We start from the raw sequence: 22,161 nt of genomic DNA on the forward strand, positions 1-22,161 counted from the left end.
TCTTTTCTCTCAGCAGACTAGCGTTACTGTTGTTAGCAGTTAGCACTAATCATTAGGCAGGGAGGGGCTGACTCTGCTGAGGAAAAACTTCAATGTTGTTATGTTACTGGATTTTAATATGAAATCTTCTGATAAATCCCTCAAATTGGAACCTCTTCTAAATAATTTACATATCTCAAAGGTGCTGAGTAAATCTCTTCTCGGGTCACACAACAGCAAATTCGACTAGGAGCAGGTACAATTCAGATATCTTAAAATATAATTGTGACTAGTCGAAACTGAATTAGAGATATCTATAATTACCTTTGCGTATGTGTGACTCATCAATTGAATATATTGCAGGGAATTATTTTAATTTTGAAAGATATTATGAACCTACAAATGCACTTCCAGATACATATACACGCACACACTAACACAGAGGCCCGGATGAAAGGCCAGAAGAATGCCCATATATAGGGAAAAATGTCGACACCAGAAGCCTCCTTGACTGAGGCAATAGAAGGTTGAGGTCACATGATTTAGTTCCTCTGGAAAAACCCCAAGAAATTGCATAGGAACGATGTAACCCAGTTCTGCTTTTTGACTGTTAGTTGTTGCATTTTTTATTTTTGATGTGTGCATCCCTGGGGAGAAATTAGCTCTCTTCCAGTTCAGTTTATTACCGGAATTTCTTTTTGCTTAAATTGCTCTGCTGTATTATCTTAACTTGAATAGCTCGGATGAGGACAAGTTATTTTGTATATCTATTGCTTGAACTGCTTACAAGGTAAATAGCCTGTGTAATTTTCCACTCATACAGGACTGCCCTGTTGAGATTGGATAAGCTGAAGTATTATAACCTGTAACCTTTTGATGATTTGCTACAAATATGAATCATTGTGTAACCAGTATTTTTATCTTCTGTTCAAATACATTTTTATTTTATAAAGACAAACACTGTGGAGTCAGGCTCTGACCAGGGGTTTAGTTACCATTTAAAGTTAATTAATACCTTGATACCAGATATCTTAAATGGAGTTTTGACTAGTCAAAATATATTAAAAGATATCTCAAATCAGATTTCTTACTGGTGCAATTATAATTGCAGATATCTCTAAATATTATTCTGACTAGTCAAATTATAATTATGACTAGACAAAATAGATTTATGACTATCCAAAATATATTTATGGATAGTCAAAACATAGTTATATATGTTAATTCGGCTTGCCATAATAATGCCTAGGGCAAAATCCATTATAGATATCTTTAATTACAATTTCTACTGGTCAGAACTCATTTGAAGATATCCGGAAATATTTTCCAATGGCAGAATATGACTTGTCAAAATAGCATTGTAGATATCTTCAATGTATGACTAGTCATAATCATAATCACATTGTAGATATTAATTTAAAATCACGATGAGTCAAAATTGGAATTAAGATATTTGGAATTTGAGTTCTGTCTAGTCAAAACTAAATAACGACTAGTACAGCCAGGGATATTTAATACTAAAACGGCTTGCCATTGGCGCATCTCCGATCATCTACAGTTGGCGGCCGATGACGTCACCGCTCGCTCGCGCCGTCTCTTCCAAGAAGTCCTCGCTGCAGCCTGTAGCACGATGACGTAGTTGGATGATCCAATACGTCATGGATGGGGAAGTTCGGATCATTTTGCTGACTCTCTTGTTCGATCTCGTTCATCAAAATGAATGAATCTTTTTACGAGTCATTTCGTTCATTTAAGGGGCTTTAAATGTTATACTTGTAACTGGCAAATTCCCCGAACACATCCACCTACGCAATATTGATCATATTCTGAATTAAGAAATCATTATAATGCAGTCAAAAATAATTTACAGGGAACATAAATAATTACTTTACCTTCCGAGTCTTTTGTTCATTTGTCACGTTCATGAACATAATTCGCATGCGCTCATTGCGCTGGTCTTAAGTGAGATGAATGTGATGCTTTCCTAGTTTCTCTCTACATACATGCAAAATAGTTCATTTTACAACATTTTAAATCACATGATTTTAAACCTAAATGTGATGGATTTAATGCGTGTATACAGAACATTTTAAAATAAAGCCATTTTATTTTATTCAGGTCATATTTGCTGTTGAGTGAAAGCAAAAAATTAGTCAAGTAATTGTCTCTGTAATTTTAATCATAGAGGTAGGCCTACAATAGCCTAGAATACGGTCTGTAAACAACTTAAAATACCAGTAGGCTACACATTCAAGGGAAAACGCAAAAATAATAACAGCATCAAGAAACTAAATCTTGTCAGAAAAAAAGTGCTTAATGATATTTTGCCTGGTAAGAGTTCCTTCTTTAATGGCTATACTAATTTTTCCACAGTGCTCTGTACATAAGGTCCCTTAAAATACGAAATCGTCCCGTATTAACAAGTAAGATGATGCGTCCCGACTCCCGTATCAAATCAATAAGGGACGGGATTTGTCCCGTATTTTTCATTAGGCCCACACATAGTTGAATAAAAACATAAGGATTTTACAGTATGGATACTAATAGCAAATATAAAAATATCATTTTCACAATAAGTAGTAGAGAAGCTCATTGTATGATTGCATTTTAGCGTCTTTGTTTCTATAGCGACGGAGTTTTATGTACCGGTACTTAGGCCTACATCATGCCATGATGTATACATAAAAAAAAATAAAAAAAAATAACCACACCCCCTGAATTTAAGTTTAATATACAAACTGATCACAGCAGTCAGATCACGCAGTTGTCACTCAAGTGATCATTTATATTTAACTTTTTTTATTTATTTTTATTTGTAGCCTACAGACCAAAACGCACCACCGCGCATGCGCGTCCAGTACGTATTGGATCATCCAACTACGTCATCGTGCTACAGGCTGCAGCGAGGGGTGTCTCGTCTCTTCCGTCATTGATTTTCAGCGTCGAGTCTTCTGAGGTGAGGAGAGCAGTTCACGGTATTTCTCATATTTACACAACTATCAAACACACTTTATACAGTTTGATTAAGCGACAGGCTCATTTCTGTATTATTTTCATCGATCACAGCGATACTTGTGCGTCTTTCAGTTTTCTGGCGTCTTCCTTCTGAAATAAACATTTAGTGCAGCAGCAGCGAGCATGAGGAGAATATGTTGAGTTCATTCAGACCTGAGCGAGTTTGTGTTCGTTTGTGTGATTGTCTCGATGTTTGGAGTGAGAACTGTTACTGAATGTCAAGTTAAAGTTTGAGATCTGTGAAGGGAATTAATTTGAAGTGTCATAGAACAGATTCTGCTAAATGCTTTAAATTGAGCCTATGACGACCCACGTGAGACATTAAACTAAAGCAATACTAATAAATATGAATAGCGTTTTACTCTTCCCTGTCAACACACCCATGTGGGGCCCATAAGGGATGGATATGGGCTGGTGAGTGGGCCCCATGTGGGCTGCCCAGATGGGGCCCAGTTAGTTTTGTCCGGGGGTTCCATGGTGGCCCCATGTGGGCAAGCCCAGATGGGCTGAAGGTGGGCTTTACATGGGCCCTAGCTAAAACCCACATGGGCAACCCAGGTTTCTCCCATCTGGGGCCCACACTAGCTGGGCCCCATGTGGGCTGATTATGGGTCCCTGCTATTCTACCCATATGGGTAATAACCATTATTATTATGGGCTAAAAAATTCATTTTTGGGACTTATTTTACAGTCAGCCCATACAGTTCAACAACTGTAAGATGTTAATATTTTTGTTACACAGCCAATATTCCCGGGTCTGGTGGACCCAACACATTATTAGGCTTTTAAATCAATACAGCCATAACAATTTATGTAAAAATACTTAACAGATGTTTACTTTAGCTCAATATTACCAATGGTATATACATAATTTATGGTTCTTATTCGCCATTTACCCCTGTGAGATCACAATTATGACCATATGATAGTTGTTGTGTTTTGTGAGAAAACAAGGAAATTCAATTATAATTTTTTTTTTAAAAAAAATAGAAACAAGATTTTTGATCATTATTGGTGCTCGTTTCTTAGAACTTAATCAGAACAGGTGAAACTGCTTGAAATGTAACGATTTTGTAACTTTGTGTGGGAATAGCAGTTGCAGAAAAAAAACATTCAGGCACACAGACAAGACACACACACAGCAGGCCCAGTTAGGAGGAGGACACAGTTAAGTTTCATAGCACCTACAATTATTATTCTCAGGTTCAGTAGAGCCGAACACCTCATATGTAATAGTTATGTGTAGGAGGGTGTACCATGTGCAGTCATTGAAAATAAGTAATTTTTTATGTTCTTCACAGAAAACTTTTTCTTTTAGCAAACATTGAAAACGGGTCCCACAGACCCGAACACAAGCTACAATAACAAAGAGACCAGTAATAGAATTAATTACGTTTTTATTTAAGTAAAATTTATGACAACATGCTTTTGCAATGTTCCCTCACTGTCACAGACAGAATTAGTTTCTTTCCACCTCAAAGGAGCATGAAGCCTGAAGTCCTTGTTGAGGGGTTGCCTGTCGGGCCTGTCTATTACCCCCCCGGTCCCTAGCACCAATGAGCCACTTGGAGACCGCCTTCTCGGCATCTTTACGGGTGATTTGGCTGGTCATGGCGTTTTTCTTTAAGCCTCCTTCAAGAAACAAATATAACGGTCACTTACTTCATATGTGCCAACACAACTCTCAGCCAGGACTGTAAAGACAACTATGTTAAAGGAATAGTTCACTTTAAAATGAAAATTCTGTCATCATATACTCACCCTCAAGTTGTTTCAAACCTGTATGAATTTCTTTCTTCTGCTGAACAGAAAGTAAGATATTTAGAAGAATGTCAGTAACCAGACAGTTTCTGATCCCATTGACTTCCATAGTGTCAATGGGATCAGAAACTGTCTGGTTACTGACACCAGACAGTTTCTGATCCCATTGACTTCCATAGTATCCTACTATGGAAGTCAATGGGATCAGAAACTGTCTGGTTACTGACATTCTTCTAAATATCTTACTTTCTGTTCAGCAGAAGAAAGAAATTCATACAGGTTTGAAACAACTTGAGGGTGAGTATATGATGACAGAATTTTCATTTTAAAGTGAACTATTCCTTTAAGAAAAGCGCTATATAAATTAAGATTATTATTAGAAATACAGACATTCTCTTAAACACACAAGCTAAGCAACTGAGAGACATGTGCGAACACACTGCTTAGCCAGGACAAAAAACGCTCCATTAACAATATTTAAAATCGACATGTTTATAATGTTAGGGTATTGTGACACCTTTCTATTATCGGTACAACTTAAAACATTATCCACATGCACACCTACCATATATTACTTCATACAGTTTTAAGGCCTTGAACTCTCTCTTCCCATTTCGGCCCAGAAAGTTATACTGCCTGGATAGGCCATGGTCTAGGAGGAAGGTCATCATCCTTTTTGTGGCCTCGTCAACAGTTCCCCCCCCTATGTCAGTCACAGCTGCAACCTGAGGGGGAACAAAGGCAATACAAAGCTATTTTATCCACAGTATATTGCTCACTGGCGTAAACCACTCAACATGAAAAAACTGCCAGAAGCATGGGTGTGAGCTAGGGGTGGAACGGTACATGTATTCGTATTGAACCGAAATGGTACGGGTGTCACGGTTCGGTGCATGAATATACACGGAGAATACACGGTATAAAAATAAATAAAACTTGCGTGCAAATTAATGTAATGCGAAACATTGTGCTTTTGTCAAACTGTAACCTACAACTGTCACCCAACCAAAATCTCTCTCACACACACACACTGTTTAAAAGCAAACAATATTTATCCAACCCCATTTAAAAACAGTCTGTCGGTGCCGTCTTTTGGACATTCATCATATTGCATTGGTTTTCATTTCTTGAACAGAGCACTAATCTGTTTATTTTTAAGTTACATATTCTACATTGATTAAAAAAGAAAAATCAAATGTTTTTAATGGTAGTACTATTTTATACAGAAATAAAGTATTTATAATTCAGATGAGAATAAAGTTAGTGTTAATTAAAATGATGGAAAACAAAAATATTGATCTGAAATATAGCAAATTAATTTTAAATTCATTCAGGTACAATTACCAAACATATCTAAACAAAGAAAAAAAATATTTTTGTCTTTTTATTAATTTAATTAATAAACTAATTATATAAAATTGTCAGTGCACTACAAATAAACTGGTTCTATGCCTTTACTTTATTAATAAAACTTATTTAAAAAATACAAGGCTTAAGACATTTATTTTACTTTGGTGGTACAGCCTGATATATGCAAAATAGGGATGTCAATTTTCACACATTTCCATGATCGATCGTCATTTAAATTAACGATCAATTAATCGATTAATCGTTAGCCTTAATACTGCGATATGCGTCTACTGCAGTGGCTATGACAGCATGACAGGGTCTGCAAATGCTGCTCAAAACGCTATGTTCGTCACCAAATCAATTAGAATGGTTTTAAATGTAAATAAAGGGCTAGTAGGATTGTAAAATGTTTCGATGTGATTGATAATTAAATTAATTATTTAATAATCAAATATAACTACTAATACAACGTGTCACCAACGCCGCCTCATATGCGCTTAGAATGTGTGACTGTTGTGGACGCGCTCTTCCTGGAACAACTGCACGCGCTGAATGAATCTGCTACCGTTAAACTGGAGCACTTTGTTTGCTCCAGTTTATTTATCTAAAAGAACGTTATTTATCTAAAAGAAACGCATCCTATATGAGATTAATCAGATATATTCAAAATAAACATAATATTACAAATTATATCTGCACAAAATGACGCAAATTCATGCACAAGTGAACTTGAACTAAGTTACGTGCCATTCATTCAGAACTACTCATGTTGTGGACGCGCTCTTCCTGGAGCAACGCGACACGGCAACTAAACCCAAATAATTCACAATGTTTTATTACAATATTGTTCTCTTTATAATGTTATGTAATATTACAGTCCCAGTAGTCATTATTAGTCGTGCACTGCCGTTTGAGCTGCGCGCGCTGAAGCTGACGCTTTACTACAGAGTTCATTCTTAACCAAATGCATCCAATATGAGATACATCAGATATAGATAGGCCTACAGAAAATAAACGGTATTACAACTTACATTTGCACAAAACAAAAGGCTGCGAATGCACACGCAAACTTATAGTCATGATGAAGGTGTAAAATGGTCCCAAACATAACTTCGGCGCGCTGGCTTTACATGTTTCGCGGTTGAGCAGCGCGCACGCGCATGAAGACCTGCTTAATCGATGATCGATAAGTTGTATCGATTAAATGTATTATCGACAATTAATCGATCGTCGATTAATCGTTGACATCCCTAATGCAAAATAAAATAAAAATGCTTCTTTTTTTTTGCTTTTCTCTCCCTCGTACCGAACAGTGATGTCTGAGCCAAGGTATGAACCGAACCGTGACTTCTGTGTCCATTCCACCCCTAGTGTGAGCACACCTGGGGAGTTTCAGATCAAATTCACTGCAAGCCCCCCAATAACAATTTAATTGAGTTGCACTACCCTAGACTTAACATACATACCAGTTCGGACATGAAGTTTGGGTTTGCCAGTTTTTCTTCCATGATTTCCACATCCCTAACTGTCTTTAGGGGGAAACCCTCTGGGGTAGAAGAGACGGTGGTGCTCATGTTGCCACGCTGTTGTAGAAGCGTTTGTAGCATCCTCCCCTGGATTCTTTGTGTCTCTTTCATCTCCTCAAGCAGTGTTAAGATGCGAACAAACATGTTGTCCCTGATTTGTCTTCGAGGGGTTTCTGGTGACGTGGTGACGTGGTGATGGGTTGAAACATCGGGCCATCTAAGGTTACCCGGTGCAAATGAAAAAGTAGACAACACAATACGAAGATCAAGCACATAGCACACAACTCAGTTCGCGGGCAGAGACAGACACAAGAACTCGATTCACTACAGAAAACTCATTGCGCTACAAGGAGCTCAGTTCGCTACAGAAAACTCATTCCACTACAAAGAGCTCAGTCCACTACAAAGAGCTCAGTCCACTACAAAGAGCTCAGTCCACTACAAAGAGCTCAGTCCACTACAGAGAGTTCAGTTCGCGATCGAGAGAAAGCATGAATGAACACGCCATCCTTTTAAACCAGCTGGGTGGCCTCCGATTGGCTCTCAAGCGCCGCCTTAATGATAACTGACGTCCGACTCAGCCACTCACAGCAACCTGTGAGCAGAGAGAGTGAGCTAGAGACAGAGAGAAGATAATGAAATGAGATAATGAAAAGTGTAAGCACTGACCTGAGGGTGGATGGAGGCGGTGCAGGTGTCTGCACTGACCTGAGGGTGGATGGAGGCGGTGCAGGTGTCTGCACTGACCTGAGGGTGGATGGAGGCGGTGGAAGTGTAAGCACAGATCTGAGGGTGGATGGAGGCGGTGCAGGTGTCTGCACTGACCTGAGGGTGGATGGAGGCGGTGCAGGTGTCTGCACTGACCTGAGGGTGGATGGAGGCGGTGCAGGTGTCTGCACTGACCTGAGGGTGGATGGAGGCGGTGGAAGTGTAAGCACAGATCTGAGGGTGGATGGAGGCGGTGCAGGTGTCTGCACTGACCTGAGGGTGGATGGAGGCGGTGCAGGTGTCTGCACTGACCTGAGGGTGGATGGAGGCGGTGCAGGTGTCTGCACTGACCTGAGGGTGGATGGAGGCGGTGCAGGTGTCTGCACAGATCTGAGGGTGGATGGAGCCGGTGCACTGTTTAAAAATCCACACTGTAAAAATCTTGTACAACAACAACAAAAAAACACACACAAAAAAGCCAAGAATCAAACCACCCAACCAAAGGAAGCGATCATCACCAAAATGGTAAAAAAAATTACAGTGTGGAGGTGATTACCTGAGGGTGGGTGGAGGTGTAGGCCTGATTTGGCTGCCGGACCAATTGTCATCATCCTCATCCTCACTGGACAAAATCACTCGCCTAGAAATGTATAATATACAAGCACAATCAACGAGTTTTTCAAATTCAAATTTTCATCATCCATTTAGTAGTAGTAATTCAAATAGCCTCACCTCTTTTTGCGCTTCCCCCTTCCTGTCTTCTCTGTAGAATCGGACTCAGTTGGTACATCTGTGTTCTGTTCATACTCGACTAATTTTGTGCGGGCAATTTCATACGTTGCTTTGGGAAAGAGACAAATGAGTGGCAATTAGTTTCATTCAGAGCTAATTTAAACTGAATCAACAGTGAACTCATCATGTCAGATAATCTCATACAAATGGACACCTTACCGACTTTTCTCTTGACTGTCAACTTGTATGTCGCCCAGTCAGTGTGAGGGTCCTGTTGCTCTATGACCGCCTTTGACATGTTCATCCTTGCTGGTGGCCAGTAGCATTCATCCTCCTCAGGCCCGATAAACCATTTGGTCGGTATAACTGCCAATCCTCCACTATTTATAAATTCTACTATTGCAAAAGGTAACATGCTTAAAGAAAAACAAATACATACAAAAAATTAAAACAATAAAAAAACAAAAAAAACTAAACAAATAAGTAGCACACTAGTGCAGGAGTGGCAATGCCACATATCCAGTCTTGAGTGGCAATAACACCATTTTTGTTTTTAACTCCTCCACGGGTAACAGCTGCAAGTCTTCAGATAAATTAAAAACAAAAAGGATTCCAAGACATGATGAGTCCATTGGATAGGTGAAAAAGGATTTGGCAGTTTCAAAGAAATTACACAGGACTTTAACAGTTCCAGAATGTGACAAAATGTTCCGCACAATAAGAATCTTTCCCCCTACAGAAAAACAGTCATCGCCACGAGAGGAGGAGATCAGTGTCTGTCCATCATTGTAACGCCTGTATTGTTCCCATGTTGCAATTGAATTAATCAATGGTCCAGAAAAGTGGAGCTGTTTAAGTGGGCTGAAAACTGATGTGGTCTTTTGGCTTGCCACTTTCTGCTTCTCATGGATCCGCCTGACGAGTTGTTGGACAGGGTTTTGAGGCCGACGGACAAGTTTTTTCAGTTTACCTAAGAATGTCTCAAAGGGAAAAGCTGAAACACTATCTAACGGACCGAATTTTCGTGCATCTTGAGCTAGGTGGATCAATGAATGCATGTTATAGCTGACAAATTCAGTGCCATAAATTGCAGCAAAATCTGTTACAAAGAGTTTCAAAATCTCCTCAGCATAGTCACAATTGTCAGGAGAACACAAGGCAGGACTCAGAAGAATTCTCATAGATACAGATAGAAGTAAAAAGTTTCTGTACATTATACTGGGGATATTATTGAGGAGAACAACAGGGCCAGTGTAAAGTAAAAATTGCCGAAGCTCTGTAGCTTTCCATGTGCTGAATTCAAACAAGGATCGTGGTTTCCTTGCAAAATTGCTAGGTAAATATTGCCTGATAGAAACCATATATGCTGACATTACAACAAAGAACTTCATAGATTGCCTGCATTTCAGCGGCCCCTTCAACCAAAGAAATATTAACTTACGCATTGCCCCCAAGCACACAAGGTGCATATAATCTAACACAAAACTGGTAACTAAACCTATACCCAGATCATTTAGGGGGGAGGCTGACAGTTGGTGCTGTTGATAGCCTTGCCTACCAAATTGCTCATCTGTCCTGAGCTCTGCTGATATTTCAGGATAAGCCACCTTCCCATTAATGTACTGGCCTTTTTGAGTGCACCTCTCACACCCATAATAGCCTGTATGGCCTTTGGAGCATTTAAGAAAGGCACGAGCAGGTGCATCACAAATAAAAGCATCGGGTAATGGTACCCTGAAATGTACACCATTGTACACAATACCACTCTGAGAAACGGCTTTCATATCTACAATGAATTCTTGTAAATACTCTTGCACATTTGCGGGTTTGGACGCACCCGAGTACACTCCAATTACAAAGACACTACACTCTGGAATTTCCTTAATCATACCCAGAATAGGCCACAGACTCATACTGGAGCTACGGAATAAGGGCAATCCATCGATGTTAATTCGAAGTGTGAGAGTATCAGTCACATTTGCTAAATGTCCTAAAGATGTTAGTTCAGCTATGAGAGCATTTTCGATTCCAAAGTGGTAGTAGGACCCCCCAGCCATATTCGCCACATTGCAAGATCTGTCAGTTGACATAAGAGTTCTGCCATCCATTGGGATATCAAGGCCCTTTCTCCTTAGGATTTTAAGAAGTGCAGACAGCGCTGTTTGTGGTATGTTGAATTCTGCAGCCCACTCTGCAAGCCCATGCGAATCATCATCATTATCATCTTCCAAGTCAGAACATTCATCTCCATGCAAATCACAGTCACTATCACAACCAGGCACCCAGTTTTCAGAATCCAAATCATCAAATGAGGAAATGTTAAAATCATAAAAAGAATCTGAGGAATTTTCATCTTCTAAATCATTTGATGAATTCTCAAAACAAATCTCATCACAAGCATCGTAGAAAGTGTCCGTGGAATCTTCGTTTTCAGTATGCTCTAACAAATCATCCAGTGGGTTTTCCTTTTCAGAATCATGTGCCAACAAATCATCAATCATAGACTCCTTTTCAAGTAGACGCAAATGTTCCTCCACTTTCGCTGATATTTTCCTCCTTTTAGTTCTTTCTGAACACGCCATTATTTCTATAAAAAAAAAAAAAGAAAATAAAAAAAGCATTTTAGTTTTTAGCTATGATTACAGGGGATCGGGAATGACAAACTCTAGAGTACAATTGCAATTCATATAGTTTGGTGAAGCTGGTATTAATGTGGCTGATTTTACCTACTGTTCTTCTAGTAGCCTTCAATTTGATCAGTACACTATTTTAAAGATAGCATTAATCTCTGTTAAGGCCTAACCTTTTACTACCGTGTGTCAATTGATTTCGATTAAGGCGAGACAAGGCAGGCAAAAACATCGGGTTTTTTTACTGGTCAATTTTGAGATTTTTGGATATTTGTCTTCAATAACATGTCTTCTTTCAGACTTGTGTTGAAAAAAAGTCAGAAATACACATTTAGGTCTTTATTGTATTACACTTTGTCTGTTTGCGTCTGTAGATTTCTCATAAATTCAACAAAATTTGGCGTTCTTAATCATATGCCTAATTTGCATATTTAAACATTAAATTACAGAAAACTTGTAATACATTTTTTTCTCATCTTAATGTAGGTAATCAACTGTTAAAGTTTCATGGTGATATCTCCTAGTTAACATTTTTACCCTATTCACCTGTAGTGTCTCGCCTTAATATGCGTGAGAGAGAGAGAGAGACAGCGCTCGTGTTGTTTGAAGACGGTGAGAGTGTGCGCGCGCGCGCGGCCGGGCGGGTCTCTCTCTCTCTCTGCTCGTTCGTGTTGTTTGAAGACGGTGAGAGTGGGCGGGCGGGTCTCTCTCTCTCTCTCTGCTCGCAGTCATTCACCGATCAAAATAAGGCTTTGGCGGGACAAAAAAAATTGGCCGCGAAAAAATGCAGGATAACCCCTGTATCAGTCGGCCTATGTAGCTTATAAGGTGCATGGCAATATGGAAAACACTGTCGATCAATCCACAATATTAAACGACGCATTAAACAATTCACACGTCGCCTTAATGTAACAGACAAATAAACATATTTATGTAGATAAATGAGTCCCTTATTACTATGGAAAACCCTTCCACGTCGCTATTTGTTCCATTTAAGAGGTGAATTCGCAGTGCAGGAAACTCCGCTTCTCTGCGTGCTCCCGCGGCCAGAGGATGCAAATCCTGGCGGGAATAAGTGCCTTGACACGACACCCTAGCCGATAAAACATTGCTGACATTCAAATGGACTTTCATCTGTGTTTTTGCTTTAACGTTAACTGTAAATACAAGTGCAAACATTAAAATGCCACCAGCTGGTAAAAGCGGAGAAATGGGCATTTTACAGCTTTTTTTTTTTTTTAACAGCTTGCTATGTTATGCCTGTTCGACTGCCTTGCTAACAAAGTTCACAACCAAATCCTTCTAAACAATATATTCAAGTCAACCACTCAAATTAAGCTCAACATATGCATGATATTGACTTAATAAATTAAACTCGTCTGTTCAACGCCATGCTTTAACCAGGTTTAATTAACGTTACCGAAGCTAACGTTACCTCACTGGTTTATATTCGCTAAAAGCTAGTTCCCTGGCCTCTTAACTAATACTTTACAAAAAAGCTTTTGGTTAACATTCATCATACGGTAAAATCATCCCCTGTTTATTATAGCCTACATTGAGGCAGATTCTTACCTGTCTTTTGTCCACACGACACCGTAATGGATGGATCCTTAACGGACAGCAGACTCAAAGGCGGCAAAGTTGTTGCTGGGCAAACTTCTTTCGCTCGGTGATGGGGGTGGAGCTTTCCGGATGTGCGCTGCACAGAGTGCGCACTTCTTACTTTAGGTTTTTAACATTTTGTGGGGAAACCTGCTGTGGCAAACTTGTCTGTTGAAAGTCGTATAGTGCTTAAGACCACTATTAAATTGCTATGGCTTCTAAATAGCTTAATAGTCTAATAAAATTCGTATAAAAAGTGGACCTAGCCCAGTGGCTATTGTTAAAAATAGCATCCATGTCTGACATAATCAATTTGGAATAATTATATATGAAAACATAATATCTAAAAATAATATATAAATATTAATATCTAATAATAAATAACAAAAACTAAAAATGCAAAAACGACAGAAATTAGAAATATAAGATATTATATTAGGCTATATTATATAATAGTATAAATACTATATATTTATATCTAATATCTATTTCTATTATATAGAAAACATAATATCTTAGGAGTGGAGCCCAGCTGGAGCCCACTTAGTTTAGCCCATCTACTGCCCATGTGGGGCCCAACAACAAAGCCCACTCTGAGCCCATGCCCAGCCGAAGCCCAACTAGCCCAAGTGAGGCCCATGTGGGCCCCAAGTGGACGTGTTTGCAGGGTTGGAACAATAGTGGGGGAGAGCTGGGACAGTTGAAACACTTTTCAGATAAACGTTGTTTTCTAAGAAGGTTACAAATAGTTTTTTATTTTTTTTTATTTTTTTTGATCAACAACCTGAACTCACATAGCCTATGTGTTCTCTTAGTATCATGTGTTATTCGGTACAAATATAGAATGATTTAAGTAAAAATTTACTTTGAACGGTAGTTGTGCTTTGTTTCAATCGTCTGACAGGGGTGGGACCATAGACTGTAAAAAAATATGGACGTAGTGTCCGTGACGTCACCCGTAGGTTTCTGAAGAGCATTTTTGAAGCCTAAAGTGGGCGGAGCCGGCCGTCGCCATCTTGGCCTTGCGTCACTCCCGGATAACAGAAAATAGGCAAACAGGCGGGGCGTGAGTGGAGCTAAGAAGCCTGGCCATAGATATGAGCCTGGCTATCTGAAATCACCTAGCTCGACGTGATCGAGTTAGCTGATGATGTAAAGCCAATTAAAAGTTCCTATTTTTGCCCTTCGAAATATTATAATAGTTAAAAGACATGGCTACAAGTGAGACTGTGTATTACTTCGAGAGTGTTTGTGCGTGACAGTGATTTATGTGCATAACGTTACATGTCAGTCACTCTTTCATGGTCCGTCAGCGCGGCATCGCTCAAGTTCGTAGAGAGCTTATTCAGTCCACTTTAAATTCTGATTTTGGCCGCCTCTCAAATTGGTTAAACCGTTAAACCATAGATATATTGCCTTTGAAGTGCAAGTAAATGCGCTAGAAAATCCGCGCTCATTCATGTGCATTTAATGCACGGACGGAGAAAGCGCCGACGCCTGCATGACAGTACATAAGCATATTATAATCCATCTGTTCCATGATAGCAGAATGAACGAGCCTTTATTGACGTTTTAAATTTGAGAACCCCAAAAAGCAAAGAAATTGTCAGACATCCATCCATGTTCACAGAGGAAAACAACTGAAATACAGCGCTGGTTGTTCTCTCAAACAATAACGACGGAATCCAAAGACGTGGGCTTTGTACCCAAGTATTAAATTTTATGAAATAATCCCGAAAAAAAGCACAAACACTGCAGAGAAGGCAAGTTCAGCAGCTAACATTTGCTGAGGTGAAGTGACGGCTAGTAACAGCAGACAAACGGCTAGCATTGACAGCGGCAATCCATCTGTCACTCAAGTGGCCACACCCTTAAATTTAAATATTAATCAACTAAACGGACGAGTTATAAAAAAATTCACCCCCCTCACAGTTGTTATGAAGGGCAAAATTAGCTGTATAGACCAAAGCCACATAGAGATCCAGGCTGTAAACATGTTTTTTTCTGCTGTAAAGTTGGCAATTTTAACATGAGGGAGATACAGATTTGACTCACTTCTGCAGCCAGGCCAAGCGGCCAGTTAATGAATTGCAGTTTAACTCACTTCCGTGTTGGTTTCAAGAGAGAGACGGGGAGGTTGCCGCTTGGGTGGGACGGATGAAACATAACAGTTTAAACGCCAACTATTCATCTAATGCTTGTTTTTATGAACAATACCTGACAATTAACTTATGTACATATTGTTACAAACATATTTTGTAATTTTATTTTAATTTAAAGGTTCATATTAACATTTTTGTTCTGTCGCCGAATAAACAATAGGCCTATGCGCATTTTGCGTAATCTTTCCAATGGCTCGTTTCCACTGAGCGGTACGGTACAGTACGGTAAGCAATTATTTGCGTTTCCACTGTCAAAAGTTGTGATTGGCACAAAAATGGCGTACCGTACCAATTTTTAGGTACCATTCCGTTGGGGTACCTAGCACAGTGGTACGGTACTAAAGGGTGGAGCTAGACTCACAGCAGAACGTTGATTGGTTGACAGAGAATCGTCACTTGCGCGTGCTACAAGGTGAATGACAACATTAGAAGCGCCATTTTTTTTATATACAGTGGAAATATAATACTACTGTTATTGTGTCACGAAATGTAGTTAAAGGGGGGGGTGAAATGCTATTTCATGCATACTGAGTTTTTTACACTGTTAAAGAGTTGGATTCCCATGCTAAACATGGACAAAGTTTCAAAAATTAAGTTGTACGTTTGATGGAGTATTTCTGTGCCAAAAATACTCCTTCCGGTTTGTCACAAGTTTCGGAAAGTTTTTTTCGACTATGGGTATGTGTGACGTCAGCTGTGGCGGAATTTCCTTATACAGGTCCTAAGGCCACTTCTCTCGGGAGGGCGCGCGCGTGCACCCATAGACCAGAGCGAGAGAGCGAAAGCAGTATGCCCATCAAAGCGCTGTGCTCGCTGCAGTCACAGGACTTTGTTTGTTCCCTGCATTTCGACGATGATTTTTTTTTATAAACAAGGCCCAGTTCGATGCTCTAATGCTTAAGGATGGAGCAGTCCCAACGATAAAGGTTCGCGGTCGTGCGTTGGAACCGCAGGCGGTGAGTAAAACCAAAAAAACTGCTTCAAATGTCTGTGTGTTGTTAGCTATCGGCGCGTAAGCACAGCCCACACGGCACGCCTCCAGCCGCTCGTTTTTTTCCGGAAAGACTCGGAACGGCCTATCTTTCTTTTATAAATATAATAAAACTAAAGACTTTTTGGAGATATGAAGGATGCAATACTACTCTTATAGTAGTAGAGTAGTTTCTTCTTGACATATTTCTTCTTGCTTGACTTTATTTATATACGTGACCTTGAAGTAATCCAAAAGTAATCAGTTACATTACTTTCATATTATAGTACTTGGATTACGTTACTGAATACTTTTTTATGAAGAAATTTGTAACTGTAACGGAATACATTTTTAAAGTAACCCTCCCAAGCCTGAGTACAGTGTATGCAATTATTTGCGTTTCCACTGTCAAAAGTTGTGAATAGTACCAAAATGCCGTACCGTACCACTTTTTAGGTACCCTTCCGTTGGAGTGCCTAGCACAGTGGTACGGTACTAAAGGGTGGAGCTAGACTCACTGCAGAACGTTGATTGGTTGACAGAGAATCGTCACTTGCGCTTGCTACAAGGTGAGTGACAACATTAGAAGTGACATTTTTTTAATTTACAGTGGAAATATAGTAATACTACTGTTATTGTGTCACGAAAAGTAGTTTTAAGAGTTTTTCAGGCGAGAATTTAGTTTAGTTTAAAGCTCACATATGTGGTTTATTTATAAAGATTTATGAAAATTTGATCCAGGTTATGAGATCCATTCCCGCCGATCACTGGGCGCTCGGCGCTCATGTACCTCGCCTGGAACATTCTGACATTCTGTAACGTTAGACTAGAGCGCTGAATTTGTATATTTGACTGAATTGTTTGCTTTATTTTTTATTGTATAGCTTCTTGTACCTTTTACTTGTACTTTTTTTGATAAAACTGAAATTAGGGTTGAATTACAAGATTATCACTGTAATGTTGTTTATTGCAACATTTGTACAAATGCACATATTGCCTGGAATAACAGGGGTGTGTTTTATATTTTGTTTTGTTATAAATAGGCTAACGTTATACATGCAGTGAATATAATCAATACACATGATTGTAAAAACGAAAAGAGGCAGAGTGGTGTTTTATAACACATTTCATTTTATTGTTGCCTAAAATGTACAAAGAAAGCCAGAGTAGCAGAGCGAGCTGAGTGATGCAGAATTACCAGACTTGCGTCCTCTGGAGTTATTCTCCTGAGTCGGACTTGGCAAGTCCGAACTTTGCGTACATGGTATTGAGAAACGCCTGATGTCAGCGCTTTTCTTCTTGTGACAAACACACTGAGAAGCAAGAACAAGATCTGCTGTATGTCATCCATTGTTTTTAACTATGGCTTTCTTATTTATGCGAAAATGACGTCGATCGCTTCATTCTGGCAAACACCACGCCTATCAAGTAAGGGTACTGCCTGGCGGTGGAAACGCTAGCCGGATCATGGTTTACCGACCCGAACCGTACTGTACTGTACTGTACCGCTCAGTGGAAACGAGCCATAATAGGCTATTTTGACGAAGACAGACAAATCCGTTAGGGCTGCACGATTATGACAAAAATCATAATTGTCGATTATTCCCTTGAAATTGTAATTGCGATTATTAATTACGATTATCACAATTCACATTGAATGATGTTTTGAATAGTTTGGCCATGGGACCCACATTTCCTCATGGTCATCAAGCTGCGACCCACCTTTTTAGGAATCATATAGGCCTATTATAATAAACAAAAATTGTTGACACACACACAAGTACTCTCCCCCTTTACTTAACATAATAAAATATAAGAATATGACTAATACTGATTTATTTTTTATTTATTTTATTTTACCTTTATTTTACCAGGGAAGAAAATCACATTGAGATTACAATCTCTTTTACAAGTGAGCCCTGGCCAAGAAGGCAGCACATAGAAGATACACTTTAACAGACAACAAGCAACAAAATGACAGGGATGCACAGAAATATTAAAATATACAGAAAATCACTATTTAAAACAATCACAAACATGATGATAAATTTGATTTAGGTAAGACTTGAATTCACTATGCGAAATAAAAACCTGCAGTTTTAGCTGGTTTTGCAACTCATTCCATGAAGTTGGAGCACTATAACTAAAAGCAGTTTTGCCAAACTCTGTTTTAATTTGTGGAACATCATACAGTATGTATCTACTTAATCTTAGCTTGTACTCAGATCTACTAGGTGTTAAGAGTGTAGTTAAATATGAAGGAGTATGTCCAGTTATTGATTTATACACAAAGATCAACCAATGTTTGAACCTTCTTGTGTTAAGTGAGGACCAACCAGCCATTACATATAATACACAGTGATGAACAGAGTACTTTGCATGCATTATAAATCTCAATGCTGAATGATACACAGAATCCAATGATTTCAACAAGGTCTTTGTGGAGTGTCTGTAAAACACATCTCCATAGTCTAAAACCGGCAAAAAGGTAGCTTCGACCAGCTTTTTCTTGGCTTTCTGTGTAAGGCAGGAACTGTTTCTGAAGTAAAAACCCAGCTTTAATTTTCACTAAGGTTATTAATATATACTGTAAACAGCAAAGGTCCCAAAATAGACCCCTGCGGTACTCCAGAGTTAACAGTAAGTGCCTCAGACATACAGTCATTTAAAAGTACACGTTGACATCTGTTATTTAAGTAGCTACTGACCCAACCTATAGCAGCATCAGAGAGGCCAATGCATGCCAACCGTGATAATAAGATGGCATGATTGACTGTATCAAAGGCTTTTGTTAAATCAATAAATAATGCAGCACATGATTTATGATCATCTAAAGCACTGATTATGTCATTAAGTACTTTCATAGTAGCGGTGGTGGTACTATGATTTTTTCTAAAGCCAGACTGAAAAACAGATAAAATACTATTACTAACCAAGAAGTGTTTTAATTGTTCACTGACGATAGATTCCAAAATCTTAGCTATCACTGATAATTTAGAGATTGGACGATAATTGTCCAAATTAGATGGGTCACCACCTTTCAGCATTGGTAAAACCAGGGCAGATTTCCAATCTTCAGGAACAATATTCTGTTCCAGTGATAAATTTAAGATATAAGTCAATGGCTCAGCAATAATTTCTGCTGCAAATTTTAAAAATATGGGTGCTATCTCATCAGGCCCTGCAGATTTACGAATATCCAGTTTTTCCAACGCCATTAAAACTTCATGACTCATAATAGGCAATTCATAAAATTGAATCTGGTACTATAGTCTTCCCTTGAGTGACATACGTTCAGATTATTTTGTTCAGACAAACCACTGAATATAGATCCAGCTGATACAAAATGCTTGTTAAAGCAATTTACCATCTTGGTTCTATCGGTTATTTGCCTTTCATTTATTATTAATTGGTTCGGGAAACCATTAGATGATTGAGTGGGAGACAACGACTTGATGGTTTTCCAAGACTTAGTTGGGTTATTTAGATTTCTCGTTGTTTCATTAAGATGAAAACTCAGATTTTGCCCTTCGAACCAGTGCTGTGCATCTATTTCTCAGGGATCTAAAAGCCACCCAGTCCTTTTGTTGGCCAGTTTTTAGCTCTGGCCCAAGCTGAATTCCTTTCACGAAAAAGCTCAGACAGTTCATCAGTGAACCAAGGATTATCGCGGCCCTTCACTCTAAATTTCTTGATAGGTGCATGCATATTTATGACCTTTAAAAATAATGTATGGAAATACTGCCATGCAGAGTTCACATCAGGTATTAAAACAAGTTTATCCCAGTCACATGCAAACAAATCATGCAAAAAACCTTGAATATCAAAGTTCCTAAAACACCTTTTTTGAATAATTCTAGGTTTTACTTTTAAAATCTTACAGTTTCGTATAGCTGCTACAGCACAGTGATCACTAACATCATCTGGAAAAATTCCTATATGGGTGAATTTATGGGGTTTATTTGTTAAAATGACATCGATTAGAGTGGATTTACTTGGATTCTTAAGATTAGTTCTTGTGAGTGTATTTATGATTTGAGTTATATTCACTGAGTCACAAAATTCCTTAAACTGGTTTGACACTGATGACAACCAATCCCAGTTTAAATCACCCAGCAGTAAGAATTCTTTTTCTAGCAACTCAACTAACACTGATGACAGTGAGGTGAGAGTGTTATTTACAGCTGAGGGTGGTCTATAACAGCCAACAATATTCAGATGACAATTATTTCCATAGTGTAAATCAATAGCTAATAGCTCAAATTGTTTTGGGATGGACAATGACTTTATAACAGTTGCATGGAATTGTGATTTTATATAGATTGCCACACCACCTCCCTTACTTTTCCTATCAGACTGAAAAACATTGTATCCCTCTATCGCAACATCATTATGTTAGGGGTTAACAGTTTAGGACCCAAGGACCAGATGTTTGAAAGAAGACCCGGAGTCAGAATTATAAAAAATAGAAGAAAAGTTTTACTGAAGATAGTTTGCAGTTTCATCAGCAGAAGTTCAGCTTCAAGACTCACACAGGAGTTCGTAGGCCGCCCCGCTTACAGTTACAAAGATCACAGCAGTTATACCATTTCCAAGGTCTAAGCTACGTCATTGCTTACAGGCTGAATGATTCTTATTGGCCAAGAAATTGATAAACATAGTAATTTTCCACACATATACAGATAGACAGAAGCATATCTCCATAGATTATGCCGCTGACACTCGGACCCTGAAGTTAGGCACGTCATGACCTTCCAGGTCGCAAATTTGGGTTGCTGGGTGCCAGCATGTCTCGAACAACAACTCAGTCAATCTCCAACAATGCCAGTGGTTCCTTAACCTGTAAGCAAGAAGACTAACACACACACCCGGCACACATCTTTTCCAAGGTTGGATTTGGCCAGGCTCTAACTATAAACAGGAGTCTCGTCTCAAAACATCAAGATAACAAGTTCTTTCTCTCAGGATAGGACACTTTATCCTAAATGGAAACTATAGGCTTTAACTGACAAATGGTACCTTAAACTGTAGACTTAAATGACCCCTATGTGTTTTAACATGTTGAAGACCTTTCTCAAACACAAAACCTATTTAATTTCTGGAAGCTGGGATAAATAGGCAAGCAACGTTACTGCATTCAAATATCAAATACTGACATTAATGAATACATGAAAAGAACATTTCAGTAATCACACTGGTAACTTCTATAACAAAGTAAAATCTCCAGAGAAGTCATTCAACTCATTTGATATTTAGAAGGAAAAGTATTGATTAATACCTTGATTATAGTCACTCATTACATATACATTGAAGCAGCAGTGGATTCCAATCCACTCCCTTCAATTATCTGTAATAGATTTTTTGAGCCAGGTCTCAGACAAGACCAAAATGTCAGTTTTGGTCGTCTTGGCCCAGATTTTTATTTGGTCTAATTTGGGCATTAAACTACGAACATTTAAATGTAGGACTGGACACCAAGGCCAGATCTATCAGAAAATTCCAGAGGGGTTGAAAGACAATTTCCCACTGGACCAGGATTTGGATTTATATTACCAGCCATCAAAAGCATCAACATTTTCAGGCATCACTGCTTTAAGTTTTTTAGTGGGAGATTGTAAACGGATTGTCCATTTTTAAAATCCAAACATAATTCTTTCGCAGAGCATAATACGTTCTGCAGAGTGAGAAGGAAAATGATAGTAAAATTTGTCCTTGATTCCATTACA

At 38.8% G+C, this 22,161-nt stretch overlaps 2 protein-coding genes and 1 long non-coding RNA gene across 4 annotated transcripts in view; 1 reads left to right on the forward strand and 2 right to left on the reverse strand.

Moving 5' to 3' along the window:
• Positions 1-493: 493 nt before the first annotated feature.
• The window catches only part of LOC309492201 (uncharacterized protein), a 64,232-nt gene continuing 42,564 nt past the window's right edge, over positions 494-22,161 (forward strand). The window contains exon 1 of the mRNA XM_082161073.1: positions 494-769. The gene's annotated coding sequence lies outside the window, so the exon portion shown is untranslated. The remainder of the gene's footprint in view (positions 770-22,161) is intronic.
• Positions 4,375-8,590, reverse strand: LOC309486624 (uncharacterized protein). 2 transcript variants are annotated; one of them, XM_082153987.1, is made up of 4 exons: positions 8,301-8,590; positions 7,572-8,226; positions 5,321-5,480; positions 4,375-4,626 (listed from the first exon to the last, which is right to left on the reverse strand). In XM_082153987.1, exons 2-4 carry the CDS (start codon positions 7,773-7,775, stop codon positions 4,454-4,456), a joined length of 537 nt encoding a protein of 178 aa, XP_082010113.1. In that variant the 5' UTR covers positions 7,776-8,226; positions 8,301-8,590; the 3' UTR covers positions 4,375-4,453. The 2 variants fall into 2 exon arrangements, with proteins under 2 accessions (XP_082010113.1, XP_082010112.1); XM_082153986.1 differs by having other exon boundaries at positions 7,572-8,246.
• LOC309486749 lies at positions 9,108-13,971 on the reverse strand. Its single transcript, XR_014201669.1, has 3 exons — positions 13,274-13,971; positions 9,291-11,658; positions 9,108-9,180 (listed from the first exon to the last, which is right to left on the reverse strand). It is a non-coding gene; the product is annotated as an uncharacterized lncRNA (long non-coding RNA).

Source organism: Leuciscus leuciscus (genome assembly GCF_965113295.1).
Source record: "Leuciscus leuciscus genome assembly, chromosome: 1".
In the NCBI taxonomy this organism is placed as follows: domain Eukaryota; kingdom Metazoa; phylum Chordata; class Actinopteri; order Cypriniformes; family Leuciscidae; genus Leuciscus; species Leuciscus leuciscus.

What these genes read in the sequence shown, in the direction of transcription:
- LOC309486624 (XM_082153987.1), bottom strand. Translation starts at nt 7,775, where the DNA reads ATGTTTGTTCGCATCTTAACACTGCTTGAGGAGATGAAAGAGACACAA. An exon ending in CAAACTTCATGTCCGAACTG is followed by an intron (nt 5,481 to 7,571) that starts GTATGTATGTTA and finishes GTTCCCCCTCAG; the next exon opens with GTTGCAGCTGTGACTGACAT. An exon ending in ACTGTATGAAGTAATATATG is followed by an intron (nt 4,627 to 5,320) that starts GTAGGTGTGCAT and finishes TGTTTCTTGAAG; the next exon opens with GAGGCTTAAAGAAAAACGCC.